This window comes from Juglans regia, chromosome 14 (genome assembly GCF_001411555.2).
Source record: "Juglans regia cultivar Chandler chromosome 14, Walnut 2.0, whole genome shotgun sequence".
In the NCBI taxonomy this organism is placed as follows: Eukaryota; Viridiplantae; Streptophyta; class Magnoliopsida; order Fagales; family Juglandaceae; genus Juglans; species Juglans regia.
Genome location: NC_049914.1, coordinates 17665570 through 17684541, shown reverse-complemented (window position 1 = coordinate 17684541; position 18972 = coordinate 17665570). Strand labels below are relative to the sequence as shown.

Sequence of the window (18972 nt, the reverse complement as noted above, 5' to 3'; positions counted from 1 at the left end):
TGTTTAGGACATTTTCTTTGGGAGATTTTTTGCATTGAAGTTCATATTATTATTTATTTCATGTTAATTTCATGTTAACAGGGTTCACACTAGGATATGAGGTGTGACATTTCGAGCTTCCCACATATGTATATATATATAGATAATTTGATATTATCTATATAATGTTTTAACATTATTATTATTGATTTCATGTTTTAATATAATATTAAAATATTATATTTTAAACTCTATTAGAATTTTATATTTTGTTTAAAAGTTTAAAATATAATTCTTTAATATTATTATTGTTTTGAGAATTGAAAAAGTTGAATTGTTTAATATATTTTGTATGAGGATTTGAAAAATGTGTAATGATGAGATGAAAATTTTATGTTTTGTCTTGTGCCCCAAACCAGTCGGGTATAAAGATAGCTAAACCTAAAACACCAAGGTTAATAGTATGTGGACTAGAGAAAAGAATGAAAAGGGTAACGTGACGAAATGCACGAATATGTGTGATTTTTTACAATCGAAAACTCTATTTGCTTATTATGTTTATTGTGACTTGGTTCTTACCGAGCATTCAATTAATTTTTGTATGTTTTAACCACCCTAAGTGATGATCTAGAATAGAATAAAAGTGTAGCACGGGACTTGGCTTATGGAGAAGAGGTAAAGGTCTAGTTATTTTTGGAGAATTTCTAGTTTATCTCAATTATTTTTAATTGATTTTCTAAGCACAAGATCTTAAACATTTTAATGAGTGCTTCCGTTGATTCTATTTTAAATCTTTTATATAATATATATAAATTAGGAAACTTCTATGCCTAGCTCCTAAATCTTTTTTTAAGTGAAATTTAGATAGTGAGTTCATATGAGATGAATTGAAATGAAAATTAAAAGTTGAATAAAATATTGTTAGAATATTATTTTTTAATAATATTATTATTTTGAAATTTAAAAAAATTGAATTATTTATTATATTTTGTATAAAAATTTGAAAAAAATTATAATGATCGGATGAGATGAGTTGGAAAAACGTCTTTCTCTATTTCCCAAAACTAGCATTTTTCTTAATTCTAGAGGGAGTGTTATAATAATCTTTCCAATGTATCATCAACCTGACTTATTATCTTGATTAACTCAAACTAAATATGAATTTAACATAGATAGAAAAAAAGGAAAGAGAAGTGAAGATGAGGAAGCAGTTAATCTGGTTCGGGGAGAAAATTAGAAAGAAAAGTTGGCCAAGTCAATATGTCCTAGTGGACACTTGTCAAGATTCTAGGATAGGGGCTTGCTTCTGTTTTTACATATGAGATGAGATGAGTTGAGATTAAAATTAAAAGTTGAACAAAATATTGTTATAATATATTTTTTTAATATTATTTTTATTTTAAAATTTTAAAAAATTGAATTATTTATTTTATTTTATGTAAAAATTTTAAAAAAATTATAATAATTAGATGAGAGAATTTGTAAAAACAAACAAGAAAACTCAGCCTCACACATTTGGCTTTTCAAGAGGGCTTGGGGGGTGCCATGTGGCATGCCACAAGGCTGCCACATCAGTCCCATTTTAAATAAAATTTACATGTTTCAATTAAGATTAATTCATTTTTGTTTTTGTTTAATTTGACACCTGCGAACCCATAAAAGTTTTCGAAAGATTTGATCGTACACGATTTTTCCTACGTTTTTAAGCCGGCTTAACCGATTATGTTCTTGTTTGCTCTTGGTTGCCACAGCTGACCATCCGAGCAAAAAGTTACATCACAAGGTAGAGTTTAAACTGCCCAGACATTCATCATAGCATCAAACAAAGCCTCAACTTCCCTACCTTGTGTCCATTGCATGAGCAGGATCACAAGAAGATATAGATTCTATTCCTCAACGATTTTTCTTTCCTTTCACAAGTACTAATGAATAACTTTCGGGCTGGTTTGGTTACACATATCTCATCTCATCTCGACATTTTCAAACTCTCACATAAAATATAATAAACAATTCAACTTTTTCAAATCTCAAAATCAAAATAATATTAAAAAATTATATTATAACAATATTTTATTTAACTTTCAACAAAATATTTCATCTCATCTCATTTGAACTGCGTAACCAAACGTAAATCTTGTGGCTGGACAAGTTTATAGAAAGAATGAAGAAAAAAAAAATTAGCTACTCAATATCTTCAACTTATAGAATAATAAATTCATAATCATAAGACACCACAAGATGGTCCTAGAAAATTAATGATCAAAAAAGAAAATAAAGTTTTACATCAGAATTTACAACTTTTCATTCCTTCACTTGGTCACCAATTTCCAATCAGTTAAGAGCAATGACAATAGACAAAAGGGGGCAGGAGGGAATTCAGAAAAGTAAGAAATAAAAGGAATAATGAAATCAAGGATTTGGATGAAAGAGAGAAGCTAGGAAAAATCTTACAGATTGGAAATCGAGAAAAGGAAATAAAAAAAACCTCAGAACAATGCCAGAGAGAGGGAAAAAAAATATTTCTGAACAAGCTCAAAGCCGTTTAGAATATCCAGAACCTCCACATTTCTTGCAAAATATCAATCCTACAGGGAGACAATTAGCTTAAGTGTGAGAAGAAAGGCTAAGAGAAGTTGATATTAAATGACATGAAACAAATAAGCAGCAATTGCGAGCTTAAAGATTTGAGGTTAACGCACCATCTTGTTTGTCACTAAAAACTAATAGAATAGCTGCATGATTTTCTTTTCTAACAACACATGAAAATAGGTCATTCCATGGAGTTTCACATTGCATCTGAATGCATGGATTGATCATTTAAAACTGAAGGCTACATAACAATAAGTAGAAAGATGTTCCAATAAAATCCTTGAATGGTTTGAGACACTTGATAACAAAGACTTCATCAAAATGCTTAATTAGCATACTCAAGTAACCCATTCAAACTTATACAGAATGCAAACGGGGAAATTAACTAATATTTGATTTTAAAAAACCCAATCATCTAATCTATTTCAGATGTATCTGAACATCAGAAATTAATACCTGCACCTTTGCACACCTTACAATCAACCATACCCATCTCTTGCTTCATCTTACCATTGTTACAGAAGACACATTTGGTGCCACCTGCCCATCAGAAAGCACTTTTACAAACATGCTATTTTCCTTGAACACCAAATACAAAATTTATGGGTCACTGTAAATTTCATAGTTCACTACAGGCAGAAAGGAGACAATAAGAGGAAGAATTATAGAAAATTGACAAACAAAGTGAAATTTTTCAACGACCAAAACATGAAGAAAATTATAGAACACAGGACCATAAAAAACTGTTTTGATGAACATCATTTATTTGGGGGGCGGTGAGTAGTTTGAAATGCACATTTATACAATAACAAAGCAATAATCAACAAAGTAAAGCATAGTAATCCACTGTATACTCTCCAAACTGCTCATAAATCCATCATGATAATTCATTATGCTTGGAACTATCCAATTTCTGGATGTCCAGCATTAGTCCAACTGGGAGACACAGTCATACACAGAGGATTAGTTGTGCTTATGAGTAAGGAAGCAAAAGATCATCGGCTGTAAGAGTAGACAACAGAATACTGGGCAAAAAAGAAACTAAAAAGAAAACAAATTCCCACAAAACGACATTTTAAATGATGATGTATGTACAGCTTAAAGAAATAATAATTCATGAGGTATGCAGCCAAGGTCTATTATGCTTACTTTTCTTTTACAGTCAAGTCAGATTGGTAGTTTAGTAATCCCTAATTCTAGCAAGTTTTTTCTTTTGACAGATTTATTGATGTCAGTAGGCATAGCTAAGTACACTGGATGCATACAAGAGATAAGTTCTAGCATGTTTGCAGTTGTCTTAAGTACATTGAGTGATTCCTAGACCATAAAAAAAGGAACACAAGAAAGTACCTTGAAAATGAATTGCAGCATACTTCGCAAAACTAAAATGATTTTCTCTTTTCTATGTCAAATGGCTACAATTAATAAGAGTTAAAAATTGCACAAATGTATTAATAATATGCAGTTCCCAGAGAGAGTTCAGGTTATTGTGCTGCAGCAAAATATGCCAGAGCTAATTAGTCTCACCATAAGGTTGCTTTGCCTAGGTGGTAGACGACAACTTATTTCCAATCAGTGGTCCATGTCACATTAATTTCAGTGAGTTCTCTTCAGCAACACAGTAGGGCTGCATGTGAAATCATCTTGTATCACATTAGCAACTTTGTGATCATTATCCCATCTTGTGCTTTATCAGGCATAATGTTTTCTTTCTTCCTAAAATAACAAACTTCTGGTGCTCTTAATACCTCTAAAATGCACAGATTCACACCTCAAGACCTTATAATATTACCTTCAAGAAAACGCCACAGAATCCCCATGGAAGTTCAAGTGATTATTAAAGTATGATCTCATCATGCATTGCTATCAACATGATGGAACTCAACAAAGTGTGCTTCCTTTTTCCAAGTGAAGTCACTATCGTTTAGATTTTTTTGCTAAAGCGTACTAGAAGGAAATGGATTTACCTCCACAGACTAGAATAAGATGCTGATACAAAATGGATAATAGATTAGTACTTACTATGATTTAGCTAATTGACTGGATTTTTTACGCACCTTTTGAAGTCATACACAGTCAGTGTGATTCGATCCCTGGATCCATACAGCCTTACCCCAACTGCCCCCATGGGACGGTGAGAAGTTCCATCAGACCAATGGCCAAGTGGAAGCTAATTGACTGGCCTAATAAAGTCCATACTTCCAGTTTGCCTATAAGCACATTTTTCTAGTGATTATTTAGACCAGATTTACAAACTTTCTAGGCATTTAGAGACGAGAGACTAAATTACTACCTTTCAGTAGAAGCATTGTCTAAGCCATGTACACTAAACCCACTACAAAATTGTTTCAACAACAGAGTAAGTCCAACAAGACCACCTCTTTCTTTGTTAAATTCTGGTCATTGTCTAAAACATGGACATCATTGTTGAAAGCAAGATGTGCAAAGCTTCCACCAGAATATATGGTGGGTACCTTTCTCACAAGTATTTTGGACCCGTCCTAGAAGGTTTGCTGGATCGCCCATACGTTCCACAAGAATGAATGCAATATTGTGTATATATCCGCTCGAGGTGACTATATCCGAACCACCACCATTTACTAATGTCCAAAGGTACAATTAGAACGAAAGACAGAGACCGCAGGGTGGGAAAAACACACTGAAATACATATTAAACCATAGAGTGAGAGACAACAGCACCTTGCAGACATGTCCAGTTAATTGGAAATCAACATTGATCACTTCCTTAAAAAATTCATGTCAAAAGAAGACTAAGTACAGAAAAGTAATTACCATTGCCAGCACACCGCTCACACGGCACAGGATCTCCCTGCAAAAAAAAAAAAAAAACCCAACAATAAATCATCAGCCCCATGATATTCAAGAACTTAAACCGCGAAATTTTCACACCATAGGCCTTTCATTTCGTCCGATACATTCTTTGAAACAATGTTCTTTTACTCAGAAAATATGTAGGTATGTATTCCTAGATGTGAGTCTGTCAGCATTTACACATATGTAGCCAGCGTAAGAGATTCGTTTTGGGAAAATATCAAGTTTCCCCGAAAACAAACAAAACCCAGAATTGCGTGAAGTTCAAGGAGCAGAAACTGTCACCTTTAGACCAAGAAAAAGAGAAAGAGCAATGGCGGCCAAGACACTGATAGTGGCAAGCAATGTTTGGGTATCCAATGGGCTATCGAAGCCGCTGAAGAGCAGAACGGGGTGGACGAAGATCCTTGATGGTGGAATGGCTCTGGGTAGTCTAGACGAGCAGCGGGACTGGGCGAGGATTTCTGGTTTAGCTGGGGATTGCTGTGGAAGAGAATGAGTGGTTGTAAGGGATGTCGTTGAAGAAGACGAAGAAGAACAAGAGAGAGAAGATAGTGGGTGGAGAGAGCATGAGAGTGTCGCCATGGATAGAACAGAAGAAAGATTCTGTGGCGCTTAGCTTTGTTTTCTGTTTTTTCTATCATAATTTCTTTTCTTTCTTTTTTTCCAGATAATTTCACTTTAGATCCAATTTCCAAACATCTTAAAATAAGAGAATTGCTACGGATATTAAAAAAAATTATATAAAATAAAGTTATAAATTGATATCACTTTATAAAATTTATAAAATTTATTTTTTAATAAAAATAACTTTACAATCTGACATACCATAATAAGTCACATCAATTTATAAATTTATATGTATGTAATTATTTTATAATTAAAATATTTTCCTTAAAATAATTTTTATCATTTCTTTTACTACAATTTATTTTATAATTTATTTTTTAAGCTTTTAAAAATCATCTGGTCATTTGCTATGTGCAAACACATAAAAATAAAAAAGTGGCAAAATCTAAAGAATAAAATCTTAACAAAACTTTTCGTTCCATGTATATTTTGAAAGAGCCCATTATTTTTACAAATATAATAAAATTATATTTCTAACATTTTTTCAATCCTAATATATTTTCTGCGAATTCCATCCATTTTGACAAAGTCTACCAAAAAACTCGTAAGACTATTTTCAAAAAAATTATTTGTGATATTTCGTTTGGTTACGGTACAAATGAAATAAGATAAGATCGAAAATACGTGAATAGTAATGAGATAATTTGTAAATAGTAATAAAATAATTTGAGTTAAGATATTTTATAAACTTTTGAGAAATGAAAGAGAAAAATAGAATAAAAAAATTATAATTTTAAAATATTGTTATATATAATTTTTTAATATAATTTTTGTTTTGTATTTTTGTATTTTATTTAGAAATTTGAGAAAGTTATAATGATTTGGTAATGATTAAATAATGATTAGATGAAAAAAATTTAAAAATATTTATATTTAAATAGTGTTTAAATGTTGAGATAATATGATATAAGATGAGATGAGATGAATTGAATTGAAACTATTTGTAAAATCAGACAGGAGTCTTTGCTGATTAAGTCTAGGATAAACTCTTTGAAAAAACGTGAAATCTATTTAGAAAAATTTAATTCTTTTTTTTTATGGGTCATACTTTCTTTTTTGAAGTGTTTGTTTTAGACTTCGAGAATTATATCTAAGAAAAATGATATTTACTTTTTTTTTTTTTTTAAGAAGAGTCGGTAGCCACCCACATAGCAGCCACATTCCAAGTCTATTAATAAACCCTCACTTATGATGGAGAAATACCGTGATAACAGACGGACATTTAGAATTTACAAAAAAACCCCATGCATCAAAACAAATTAAAATAAAAATCATCCTGTACCAAGCCCAACAAGAAACCATCTAACTTCCTACCACACACAAATAAAACAATTCAAAATATTTCTACCTTATAGAAGGAAAACCAATCTTATTCAGTCGGATCATGGCCCTCACAGCACAAGCTAAAAAGTCAGAACCTGATCCATACGTCCTCGTGATCCCAAATTCCCCTTGACGAGCAAAGAAGTCGGCAATTGGATTACCCTCATGGAAAATATGTGAAACGAAAAAAACCATGTCTTCTAGACATTCAAGCAACAACTCCCAATAGTCTTAGAGGTATCACACATTACAGGCACCCGAAGTCAACCAGTGAACAATTAACACAGAATCACACTCTATCTCCACATGATTGAAGCCAAACTCCTTGCAAACCATGATGTCTCTCAGTAGGGTCCTTAATTCAGCTGCATTATTAGTGCCCATACCCAAGTGTTCCGAGAAGACAACCTTGACATTCCTCAAATGATCACTAATCACTCCAACCCCCTCCACAAGGTCCCGGGTTTCCCCTACTACTCCCGTCAACGTTCAACTTCACCCACCCAGCCGTTGGTTTTCTCCACACCATCACATGGGGTTAGCTCACACGAACCTGCTTAATAGGCACATTAATAGCGGATATAATCTCATAATCTCTCGAAGAAAGCCTCTTACACTTAGACATATTCTCAGAAATTTGGCTAAGCCAAAACTTTGCCACAATCCATACTTCCTCTGCCGATTCATAAGTCACCTCCATTCTAGCCTTACACCTTCTTGCCCACAGTCTCCAAGTAACCAAACATGGAAGCAAGCCTACAAGTACACCCCGCTAGGATGCACGCTTAGCATAGTTGAACCAACAGGAAATATGTGCAAGCCATGATGAAGCTGTCATGCACCGAACACCCAATGCCGTCGAGGCCTTCCTCCAAAATGCCGTAGCGATATCTCCAGAACACAGAACATGATCCAAATTTTCAGAACTTCCATTCGTATAACAATCACAAGTGAGGCAAGATTAATACCCATAGTTATAAAAAGAGCATCCACTCAGAGGCACTTGAACCATGCCTTCCAAACACAAACAACCACACGTCTACGAATGAGTTTATGCCAGAACCAATTCGTCCATGGATAGCTTTCCCTTCAAATCCGTATAATGTCCCAGGCAGAAGACATGAAAAAATGACCATCTTGATTCAGTTCCCAGTTGTAAACATTCGACCCCTCCTTACCTGTCACCACCGACCGAATTACCTCAAGAGTTTTATTTTCTCCAATTAAATTTACTAGGGTAGATTCATCCCATACATACCAACCTAGAGGTCCTTGACTTGGAGATTAGAATTTATAATATTATGAACATCAACATTTAGAGGTCCACTCGACAACCATTGTTCATGCCAAAAAGACTCTTCCTTCCTTAACTCGCACCCTAGAATGATCATAAACCTCTGGAAAAACCTGCATTATAGATTTCCAAAAATCATGAACCATTTACACGTGAAACCGCCAAAAGAATATGGCCTTCCTTCACGTATTTAGCTCGGAAGAACCGGGTCCAAAGATTGTCTAAAGTTAGGAGACACCGCGCAAATTTCATATGCATAGCTTGCTGAACTTCATTAAAATCTAGAATTCCTAAGCCTCCTTCCTTGATCGGTTTACAAATAGCAGATCATGAAACCCACATCTTTTTTGTCTTTCCATTATACTTACCTTAGAAGAAAGTCGAAAGAATAGAATTTATCTTAATGAGAAGAACCTTAGGCATATTAAGCACCGCCAAAAGATGTGTCGGCATACAAGACAACACATGCCTAAGCAAGGTGAGGCGACCACCTTGAGATAGAATTTTTAATTTCCACCCCACAAACCTTGTTCTGAATTTTAGTCACCAAAGATTCCAAGGCTCTAGCCGTAAGATGCCCCATCACCAAGGGCACCCCCAAGTAAGTAGTTGGAAAAGTACCCTCCATAAATCCTGTCATTCTAAGAAGGCCACACTTCCTGGACAAATTAACCTTTTTGGACAAAAATAGAGCCAACTCCTCATTGTTAATTAACTATCCAGACCAAGAAGAATATTTTTCTAAAGCTAGTAATAGCATTTTAATTGATCTTTTCTCCCCATTGGCAAAAATAAGAAGATCATCAGCATATAGAAGATGAGACACTAAAGGGGCTCCTCGAGGATGATAATACGAGCCAATCTTTCCTTCCTAAAAATCCTTTCGCAATAATCAAGTGAGAACTTCCTGCATGATAATAAACAAATATGGAGAAAGAGGATCCTCCTGACGTAGACCCGAGTTGGTTTGAAAAAACATTTGTATGTTCCATTCATCATGATCGAGAACCAAGGGGCCTTCATACAAGCCTCCGCCAAACCACAAAACATTTCAGACAAGCCAACACCCTTCAGGACCGAGCATAGGAAAGACCAATCAACTCGGTCGTATGCCTTTGTCATATCAATCTTCAATATTACATTACCTCCATTACTCTTGCGATGAAGAGAATGAACCATTTCTTGTGCTAGTGTGATATTCTCAAAAATACTACGTCTCGGGACAAAGGCACCTTACTCCCATGAGATCATGTGAGGAAGCAAACTAGCCAAGCGATTCACAAGGATTTTTGAAACATTTTTACAAGCAACACTACACAGGCTAATAGGCCTGAACTTATCAAAGCTTCGCAGATCCTGCACTTTAGGAATGAAAGCAATAAAAGATGTCGAATAAAACCTTGGGAGAAGCGTACCTTAAAAGAAATCCCCAACAGCTTCAACCACGTCCCTTTTAACTATATCCCAACACTCTAGATAGAAAACTGAGCCGAAGTCGTCTGGCCCAGGACTACTATTTTTTGGAATTAAAGATAAAGCCCTCCAAACCTCCTCCTCAGTTGGTTCTTGATAAAGAGAAATATTCTCCTCATCATTCATCACTGAAGATACTAGACCCATTAAATCTGGCCGCACAGAAGGGCCCTCTCCCGTAAGGAATTCCTAAAAAAATTTAACCGCCTCATTGTGAACCATTTCTGGTGAATCCAAACTAACCCCGTTAGGAAGGGTCATTTTAGAAATAGTCAATGCTCTCCTGCGTTGATTTACAAAGACATGAAAAAACTTAGTATTACGATCTCTTTCCTCAAGCCATTTCTTTTTTGCCTGCTGTGCTAATCTCAGTTCCTCTCTATTTTCCCACACCTCCAATTCAGCCTTGGTACTTAAATATTCATGCTTCAAGTCCGACTGGAAACCATCCTGAAGCTTGAACTCAAGAAACTCCATGCATTCCTCTAAGGCTTTAATGGAATAATCCACTCAGCCAAAAACCTCCTTGTTCCATGTACGCAGAACCATTTTCAGATTCTTAAGCATTGGCAGCCAATTGAATTAGCCCCCTACCACTTACCTCTGCCCTCCAAACATCCTCCATGCACATCTTAAAATTCTCATGTGTACACCACATGCTTTGAAAGAGGAATGCAGAAGGACCATAAGAATTCACTTCCTTGTCAAAACATATCAACATAGGGCAATGATCTGATGACTTACGATTAAGGTACTCAAGATGAAATTTCGGAAACCATTGGAATAAGGCCGTATTCGATAGTGCCCGATCAAAGTGTGCCCATCATCTAGATGTTCCTCTATGACCATTACACTGACATTCTACAGCCACTAAAGCCAATATCCACGAGCCCATAATTATGAATGCATGAGTTAAATTCAGCCATAGCCGATAAAGACCTTGGGTTACCACCTATCCTCTTACTGTCATCTCGAATGGCATTAAAGTCCCCTACTACTATCTAGGGAGCCTCATCCTTCTTAACTAGACGTTTTAATCTTCTCTTGTATGTACACAATCCACACACATTCCACACCAAAATCTTCTCAATCATACATCCAGTTTTGCAAGCTAAGAACTAACCTGTCGAGAGTGACGTAATTCCTGGCTCATTGATTTCTTCATAGCAGACACCAGATTATTTCAACCTGAATCCGAGCCATAACCCTTCTTTTTGTCCAAATTATGGCAAGGTTCACTCTCTTCCTGGTCCGAACTATATGCATCATTTACGACAGCCACTGTGGCAATATTCTCTAGTGCTAACATTTCAGATACCAGATCCTGGTGCCCCTCCGCAAACTGTCGAACCAACGAGACTCCCTCTTGCATGGCGATATCACCCGTAACCTCCCACGTCCTCTCTAAAGATTTACCCAGAACCATCTACAACTCATCACATGCAAGGTCACCAAGAGACTCCTTCTGCACATCATTTGAACCTGCTTGCGCCAAAAACTGTCCATCCTCACATCGCACCTCCTCAAATTGCACCTCTTCACATTGAACCGAGTCACCACCAACAACCCCCTTTCCTTTGAGTTCTGAAACAATCTCCACTAATCCACTAGCCGAAGGTTCCTCCCGTACCTGCACTATGTGATCTATACTAGGGCCATCAAGGGGCTCTTCTACAATAACCAGTGGTTCTGGAACACTAGGGGCACTTCAACTTGCTGATCCTCCTGCTCCTTACTAGGCACCGCTTGTACAACTTGCCATTCCTCTTTGGTATCTTATTTTACTTTCTTCGGAGCTGCACAATCATCCCGTTGTTGCTTCTTGACCTCAACACGGCATACTACCTCCGTATGGCCTTGACGACATCACCGCTTACAATACGACCCCTGTTTCTCGTATTGTATCTCTTGCCAAATTTTCTTGTGCGCCGAGACAACCAATGTTTTGAATACCATACCGGAAGTCGTACTGGTCAAGGCACTGGAACGAAATATTTCAGTACCAGTACCGTTTCAGGATAATCGATATATGAATAAATTATATATAAAAATTATATTTCAAAATACTAGTCTATATACGAATAAATTATATATAAATACAATTTGAAAAAATGAGCTTATAGTTTGAAAAAATGAAAAAAAATAAAATCAAAGGACGAAATATCGGCTGGTACGGGCTGAAATACAGGTCGGTACAACCAAAATATAGGCCAGTACGAAACATATGCAATACCTGTACAGGAATAGTGGCCGGTACGGAATATTTCGGTCGTACCGGCCGGTACGGTACGATATTTGAAACACTGGAGACAACTATAGGGAATCCTTGTATTGGTTCCTCAAGAAGATCCACCTCTACACATAATCTTGCACCCGAAGCACGGGTCTTGTTCATAGTCGCATTTTCAGTACCCAAGAACCGTCTGAATCTTGATGCCAAAATCTGCAAATAGTTAATCCTGTACAAATGCAGAGGAAGGCCTGGCAAGAAAATCCATTGGGGCGCCGTAGTGGGTTCACTCTTTAATTCAAACTCTTTCGTCTAGTGGAACAACCAAAAGATGCACCCCTCAATAACTCACCCTTCCCTCGTAATGCATGGATAAAATCACGTTCAAACTTCAATTAAATAAATACATGGTGAGCATCCATGAAGCTGATGGTAGGGATCTCCAGCAAGCCCCACTTCTTAAGCACTGCAAGCCGAATGGTATCAAGGGAAAGACGTGAGCGTAGAAATTTCAAAACCAGTGCGTAACGAAAATTCTCCGTAGCCCTAGTCATCTCTGCCTCTGACAAGACAAAGCTCGGTTGGCCATCAACATCCACAGGAAACCGCATAGGTAGTTTGTAAGTGGAGGAAGAAGAAATCTTCGACATCGCTTGAGCATAGGATATAGTCGTAACAGAATTCCCTGGTGGTGGAGTAGACACCAGAGGGGCGGCTGCTGCTACCATGCAGCAACCCTAGGCAGTGAGAACGAGGAAACCCAAGAAAGGAAATCTTGCAGTTTTCTTGGAGAAGTTGCGTTTATGATATTTTACAATCATAGAATGTGCAAACTCCATGTACTCCCATTTTTATCTAGGTCCTAAATTTATCTACCTTTCTCGAAATGAGTGTGAATAACTTACACACCCTAAAGATTGGGCTTTGGAATATTAGTAGTTAACTTTGTAGCAGTCGCCTCTCGAACCGAAGGAAAGTGATAGAGATTCAACAAGAGGAGATACCGTGGAAGCATCACTAAGCTCAATTGATTGCTTAATTTCTAGTATTTTCATTCAATTCAATCTCCACTATAGGCAACAAGGGATTTAAAGATAAACTATGGCAACGACGACTTCTTTGCTTTTTGGCCGTATCTTGCGACTCTCCATAAATACTCGGTTTGACCAGTCGGATTAGTACATATGGGTTATTTTCCAAGATTGCCTTCATTGGCTGAACTAGACACTTTTATTTGTAGTCTCTAACTTCGATAATATTCGATCCAAATGAAGGGATTTTCTTGCCAAGAGGCAGATAACCTTCGTTCTGGTGTTGCTTGCCCAGAGAACCCGGATCTTCCCTCTAATGTCTCTTTGCATTTTGGGAGCAGAGCAAGTAAAATCAAGCAATGGATCTAAGAAAAATGAAATTTTGAATGGCACGACTCTTTCGATGCTGGCATTTTAGTTGTCTCCCCTCCTCTTTCAATCTACACACTCGACGCATATAGGCTTTGGTGGCCTCGGCTTCTGCTTCTATCAGGTGGCGACAACCCCTACCTTCCCCTACCACACTTTCCCAAAAACCCATTTTTCAAGATTCGGTAGACCGTAGGGATGTGCAAACCCTTCGCCACCTCTAACTCCGGTCAACCTGTACTCCAGTTTCGATTCTGACAGAGTCAAGGTAGTAGAAATTCAGAGTCGGAGTTAGAGTCAAGTACCTCTGAAATCTCATGTTGGAGTTGGAGTCAAAGTTCGGAGTTAGATGAGCTCTGAACTCGATTTTTTTTAAAATCATATGTAAAACGACGCCATTTTACATATATTTTTTTTTAAACCTAACTAGATGAAGCAATTCCATTTTAAGTGGAACAACATCGTTTTCTTCACACAGGGGTCCAGAATGCTAGACTCCCTTCTCCCCCTCACTCTTTTGTAAGGCTTCTTTGTTCTCTCTCTATTTCTCTCTTCTCGTACGTTCTACATCGCTTGCCATGGTCATGCCATTGTTGCGAGCCTAGCCCCACTGTAGACTACTTCCCTTCAGCCTTCACGACGCCGTAAGTATATTACATCCTCCATTTGTTTGATTCGCAATTGGTATTTGGTGTTGAATTTGTGATGAAATTGAAATTTAGGGTTCCTAAATTTTGGGGATTTTGTTGCCATGACTTGTAAATCTAATTTAATGATACTTGTGATTCTGTTGTTTAAACGATGCCTAATTTTGTTGCCCTATTGTGGAATTTCGATTTCGAAGATTTTTCTCCCAATTTCGATTCCGTGTATAATGGCTATACATATTAAAATTTGATTTGCAAATAATGACCTCTTGTCCTCTAATTAAATTACATCTACTTGCCACAAAATTAGATACATATTAATGTACTTTTCAAATAATATATTCGGTTCTTAGAAAAAAAAAAAGGAAATTAGTATAAGGTCATTGTATGAGATTAGTGGTAATGCATAGACTTTTAAGAGGGTTTTCTAGGTTTTGATCATTTTTATAAGATTTTATAAGATTGACATCCAGTTAGTTGCTAGCCATTATTTTTTAAGTGCTTTTTTTTTACCTTATGGAGAGCTGCAAGTTGTGAGTAGAATTTTGATGAAGATCAAATTGCAATAATTTATTTGAGTCTGATTTAAGGATAAGAACAAAAAATCTATGGCCATAGAATAGGTTAAGAATAGAATAACTCTTAATTTTAAGCATTGGAATTTGTGGGGTTCGGTCTTTTATGTAAAGACATATATGCTAGTTGTACATGACATGAGGATTAGGGTTGGTCCCCACACTTTAATTACGACGTTAATGTCCATTTAAACCGTGTCTTATATCATCAAGGGAATAGATGATAGATAGCCAACGCAAGCATCTATCCAATCAATGACACTTCGCCATACATGCATGAGAAACAAACACACTCTATTAGCTTCTCACTTGTCCAAGAAGAAACAACATTTCATTATGGCAGAGAGCTTTAGGTATGGCTTGACTTGGCTTGTGAAAGAGGTTGATGATTCCATTACCAAAGTCTACAACCTTGTGAGATATGTGAGGGCTTCCCTCAAAGGCTTGCAAAGTTTAAGACAATAGTCGAACAACTTAAGATCTCATCTTCTAGTATGTTGAGCTTGAATGTTCTGACTTGATGGAACTCTACATACTTAATGTTGGATGTGGTGCAGAAGTACCAAAGAGCGTTCAAGAGAATGGAGGTCGAGGATGGGGGCCGGTCGATGCCAATGAACTCCGATAAGCATCCAATACGCGACCTCCAACGCTAAACGCTGACTCAGAGGCAACTGTAGTGATAGGAATAGCTAATACATCCCAGGCTATTCAGGAAATGATTGGAAACTTGGTAGAATTAACTTTCCACCAAGTTAATAAATGAAATGCATCACTAGGTGCCTCGACATTTTCCATAAAATAATACTTAGCCTTAGACGTACATTGCATAATATTTCTCGATGTACGGATTTGATGATACGGTCGCATCAAAACAAATTAACTCTATGCATGCGTGTCATCTATGGAAGATGTCGAGCTGGTCAGGCGTGAGGCGCTACCACATTCGGTTGAAGATTGATCATTACTGTGGTAATGGCTATATAATTCGTCAATATCACTTTTCAGCTCTCTAATAAACTCATTAGCCTTCTCATCCCCGATGACATTCCTAATCCAAAATTCTATAATAACCAGTTTATATCGGGGGTCAAGGATCACAACCACAAATAATAATATATTTATCTTCTCAATATTCTCCCCAATATTTGAATTTCATCATCATAGCCATAGCATTCAACAATCCCATAGTGTCAACACAACTATGTTGCAAGTGGTCATAGAGCCCTAAGAGTTCGTCGAAGTATATGTTCGTTGTAGTATATTTGGTACCAGATATCCACAAAGTTATTTCATAAAATAATTTCAAAAATTGAACAAAATACCTCACATTGGCACAATTAAATGTGTCCTGCACACCGAACCCCCTTCTCCCTCTACTGACTCCAGCAAAGCATATCTCAGGCTCACCATGAGTACGCTTTTTTCATTACAACAGATTCAACTCCTTCAACGTTGTACCCGGAAGCATGTATGCCTTGACCACAGTACCAGGCATATCTAATGGTCTTAATGTTGAATGTTTTATGCTTGACTCAAATATTTCATGACTGACTCTTATTCTTCATAAAATGATAATCATGACATGTGATAAATGTTCATGATCAATGCTTATAATGACATGGAATGACATAACATGATAATCATAGTAATCATATAACTAAAAATTAACATGGCATTCATGCCATGTAATAGATACTCATGCACTAATAAATAACATGACATGACAAATTATAACAATTCATAATAGTTAATAATGAAAGTACAACCTTACCACCATACATACGTAAATACATTGAGAGTAAGTTAGAAGATTTTTTTTTTGCCAAACTTGGGATTAGATTATAATATTTCAAACCCAAACAAAAACGGGTTCATTTTACCATGGAAAACTAAATGCATCACTAAAAGACCAACCGCATGGACTTTGGATTCCACATCTGATTGTAATGCAAATTTACTAGAATGTGATGCTACTCAAAACTTCAAAATCTGCTTCATGAAATACTCACTGTCGAACACTAGAATGAAACATCAGAAAACGAAAAACATTTAACACTAGAACCAAGAGCTTTCATTTAAAAAAAAAAAAACTGACTAAAAAATATTGCTATTGAAGGAAAACCACTACTGAAAATCACGCTTTAAGATCAACACAAAACCTATGAAAACTCATTTCTTCTTTCCACCCTTGGCAGCATCTGAAGCCTTTGTCTTCTTTACTCCACGGATCTTCTTAGCCCTGTTCTTCCTCTCCTTCAACTGCTTTCTCGACTTCTCTATCTTGGTATCAAGTCCATTCCTAATGAGCCTGTACTTGGGTTAATATTTTTTTGCATTCTCAATAGAATCATAAATCAAACCAAAACTAGTTGATTTTCCACCTCCAAAGTGAGTCCGGACTTTGAAAACAAAGATCGAGTTTGGGTCTTTTACTTCATACATCCTTGACAGCTTCTCCTTCAGCTCAGCCTTGGAAACATTGGGTCTCCTTGGATGAAGAACATCAATTACGAATTGCTTTATGGAGAGGAGTCTGTTGGTCATGAACTTCCTGATCTGATGGTCACTGCCTTGTCTGCCATGTTGGTAGTTGAAGATCGGCGAGCTGAGTATAGCACTGGGGCGAAGAAGGCACAAACACGAACAGTGCAATTGGGCAGCTAAGTTAGAAGCTTACTAACAAATTTTTCGCGTAAAGCGAAAGCATTGCGTAACAATAAGCGAGATTAAAAAGATCGTGAATTGAAATGAGATATTTCTAAAGGTTAAAAAATCTCACTAAATTCATAGAAACATGAAAATTACTGTCCTACAGCTAAATTATAAATTTACCACTCTACTTGTGGGAAATTATAGTTTTGCCGGCATGCGAGCTACCTTAGTACTCTCATTTCTAAATCAAGATGCATGATTTTAGTTACACGAACCAGCATGCCACGTCCATGTCCAATCATGTTAATTTCAAGTCATATCATGCATATTCTAGTCCATGTCATGAAGCATACATGCATTTACTATTATTATGCATGCTTATTTTATATTGTTGGTAGCTTAAGATCTTTACTTGCTGAGATTTTAAAAATCTCATTGCAGTAGTTACAACTACCATTTCCCCTCGAATGGTAGGAGATGTGCTAAGACCCGATGGAGCACCATGTCATAGGTTGGATGACGTCGAGTAGATCGGGGATGAGCCTCAAGGAATTAATGGGGATGACACTTCAATTTTTTCATGTGGTTTTGGTACTGATAACTGAGCTGTATGAGTGGCTTAGCATGTAGACTAGATTTCTTTTAGTCTGTAATAAGGAGTTCCAACTAGTGTTTTAAATTTCATACCATACCGGCCGGTACGATCGAAATTTTTCGTTTCGGCCGTCCGGCCGGTACAGGTACTATATCTGTTCCGTACCGACTAAAATACCGGCCATACCGGACTAAATTTCGGCCTGTACCTGCCAATAAATTATATATATATAATTTATTTATATATCGACTATCCCGAAACGTTATCCCGAAACGCTATCTCGAAACGGTACCGGTACCGAAATATTTCGTTCCAGTGCCTTGACTGGTACGATGTCCGATACGGTATTCAAAACATTGGTTCCAACTCTAGTACAATGTCTATTTGTTTGAAAACTGGTTGGACTAATGATGCTACTTTTGAGTATGCGTATATGAATGAAATGTAAGGATGCTTTCTGGCATATTGTGTATTATTCAAAGAAAAAAATTATATGTTGTGAATACTGATGTTAGATGCATGCTATGTGCACTACATCTTTAACTGTCATGAACTGGAGTAAGTGATCTTGTGTTGCATATCCCGATGTTCTTCAAGCTTCATCAAATCCCAAGAGGGGGTTAGGGGTCACATTGACCAACTTCCCACAGTTCCCCCATAAACCATGTGCTCATGCTGGTTACCGCATTACATCATAGGTCTGTCCACCAGCTGTGAGTATGTTATCAGAGATACTCAGATAGAGTAGAA

The 18972-nt window shown here is 36.6% G+C and overlaps 1 protein-coding gene and 1 pseudogene across 2 annotated transcripts; both read right to left on the bottom strand.

Moving 5' to 3' along the window:
- Positions 1–2159: 2159 nt before the first annotated feature.
- LOC109013995 (protein BUNDLE SHEATH DEFECTIVE 2, chloroplastic) lies at positions 2160–6044 on the bottom strand. Of its 2 annotated transcripts, none has more exons than XM_035684970.1 (4): positions 5686–6044; positions 5362–5398; positions 3079–3108; positions 2160–2564 (listed from the first exon to the last, which is right to left on the bottom strand). In XM_035684970.1, exons 1-4 carry the CDS (start codon positions 5983–5985, stop codon positions 2512–2514), a joined length of 420 nt encoding a protein of 139 aa, XP_035540863.1. In that variant the 5' UTR covers positions 5986–6044; the 3' UTR covers positions 2160–2511. The 2 variants fall into 2 exon arrangements, with proteins under 2 accessions (XP_035540863.1, XP_018851835.1); XM_018996290.2 differs by having other exon boundaries at positions 3025–3108; positions 5686–6043.
- An 11040-nt stretch (positions 6045–17084) lies between these two features.
- On the bottom strand, positions 17085–17572 carry LOC109014049 (annotated as a pseudogene).
- Between the last annotated feature and the right edge of the window lie 1400 nt (positions 17573–18972).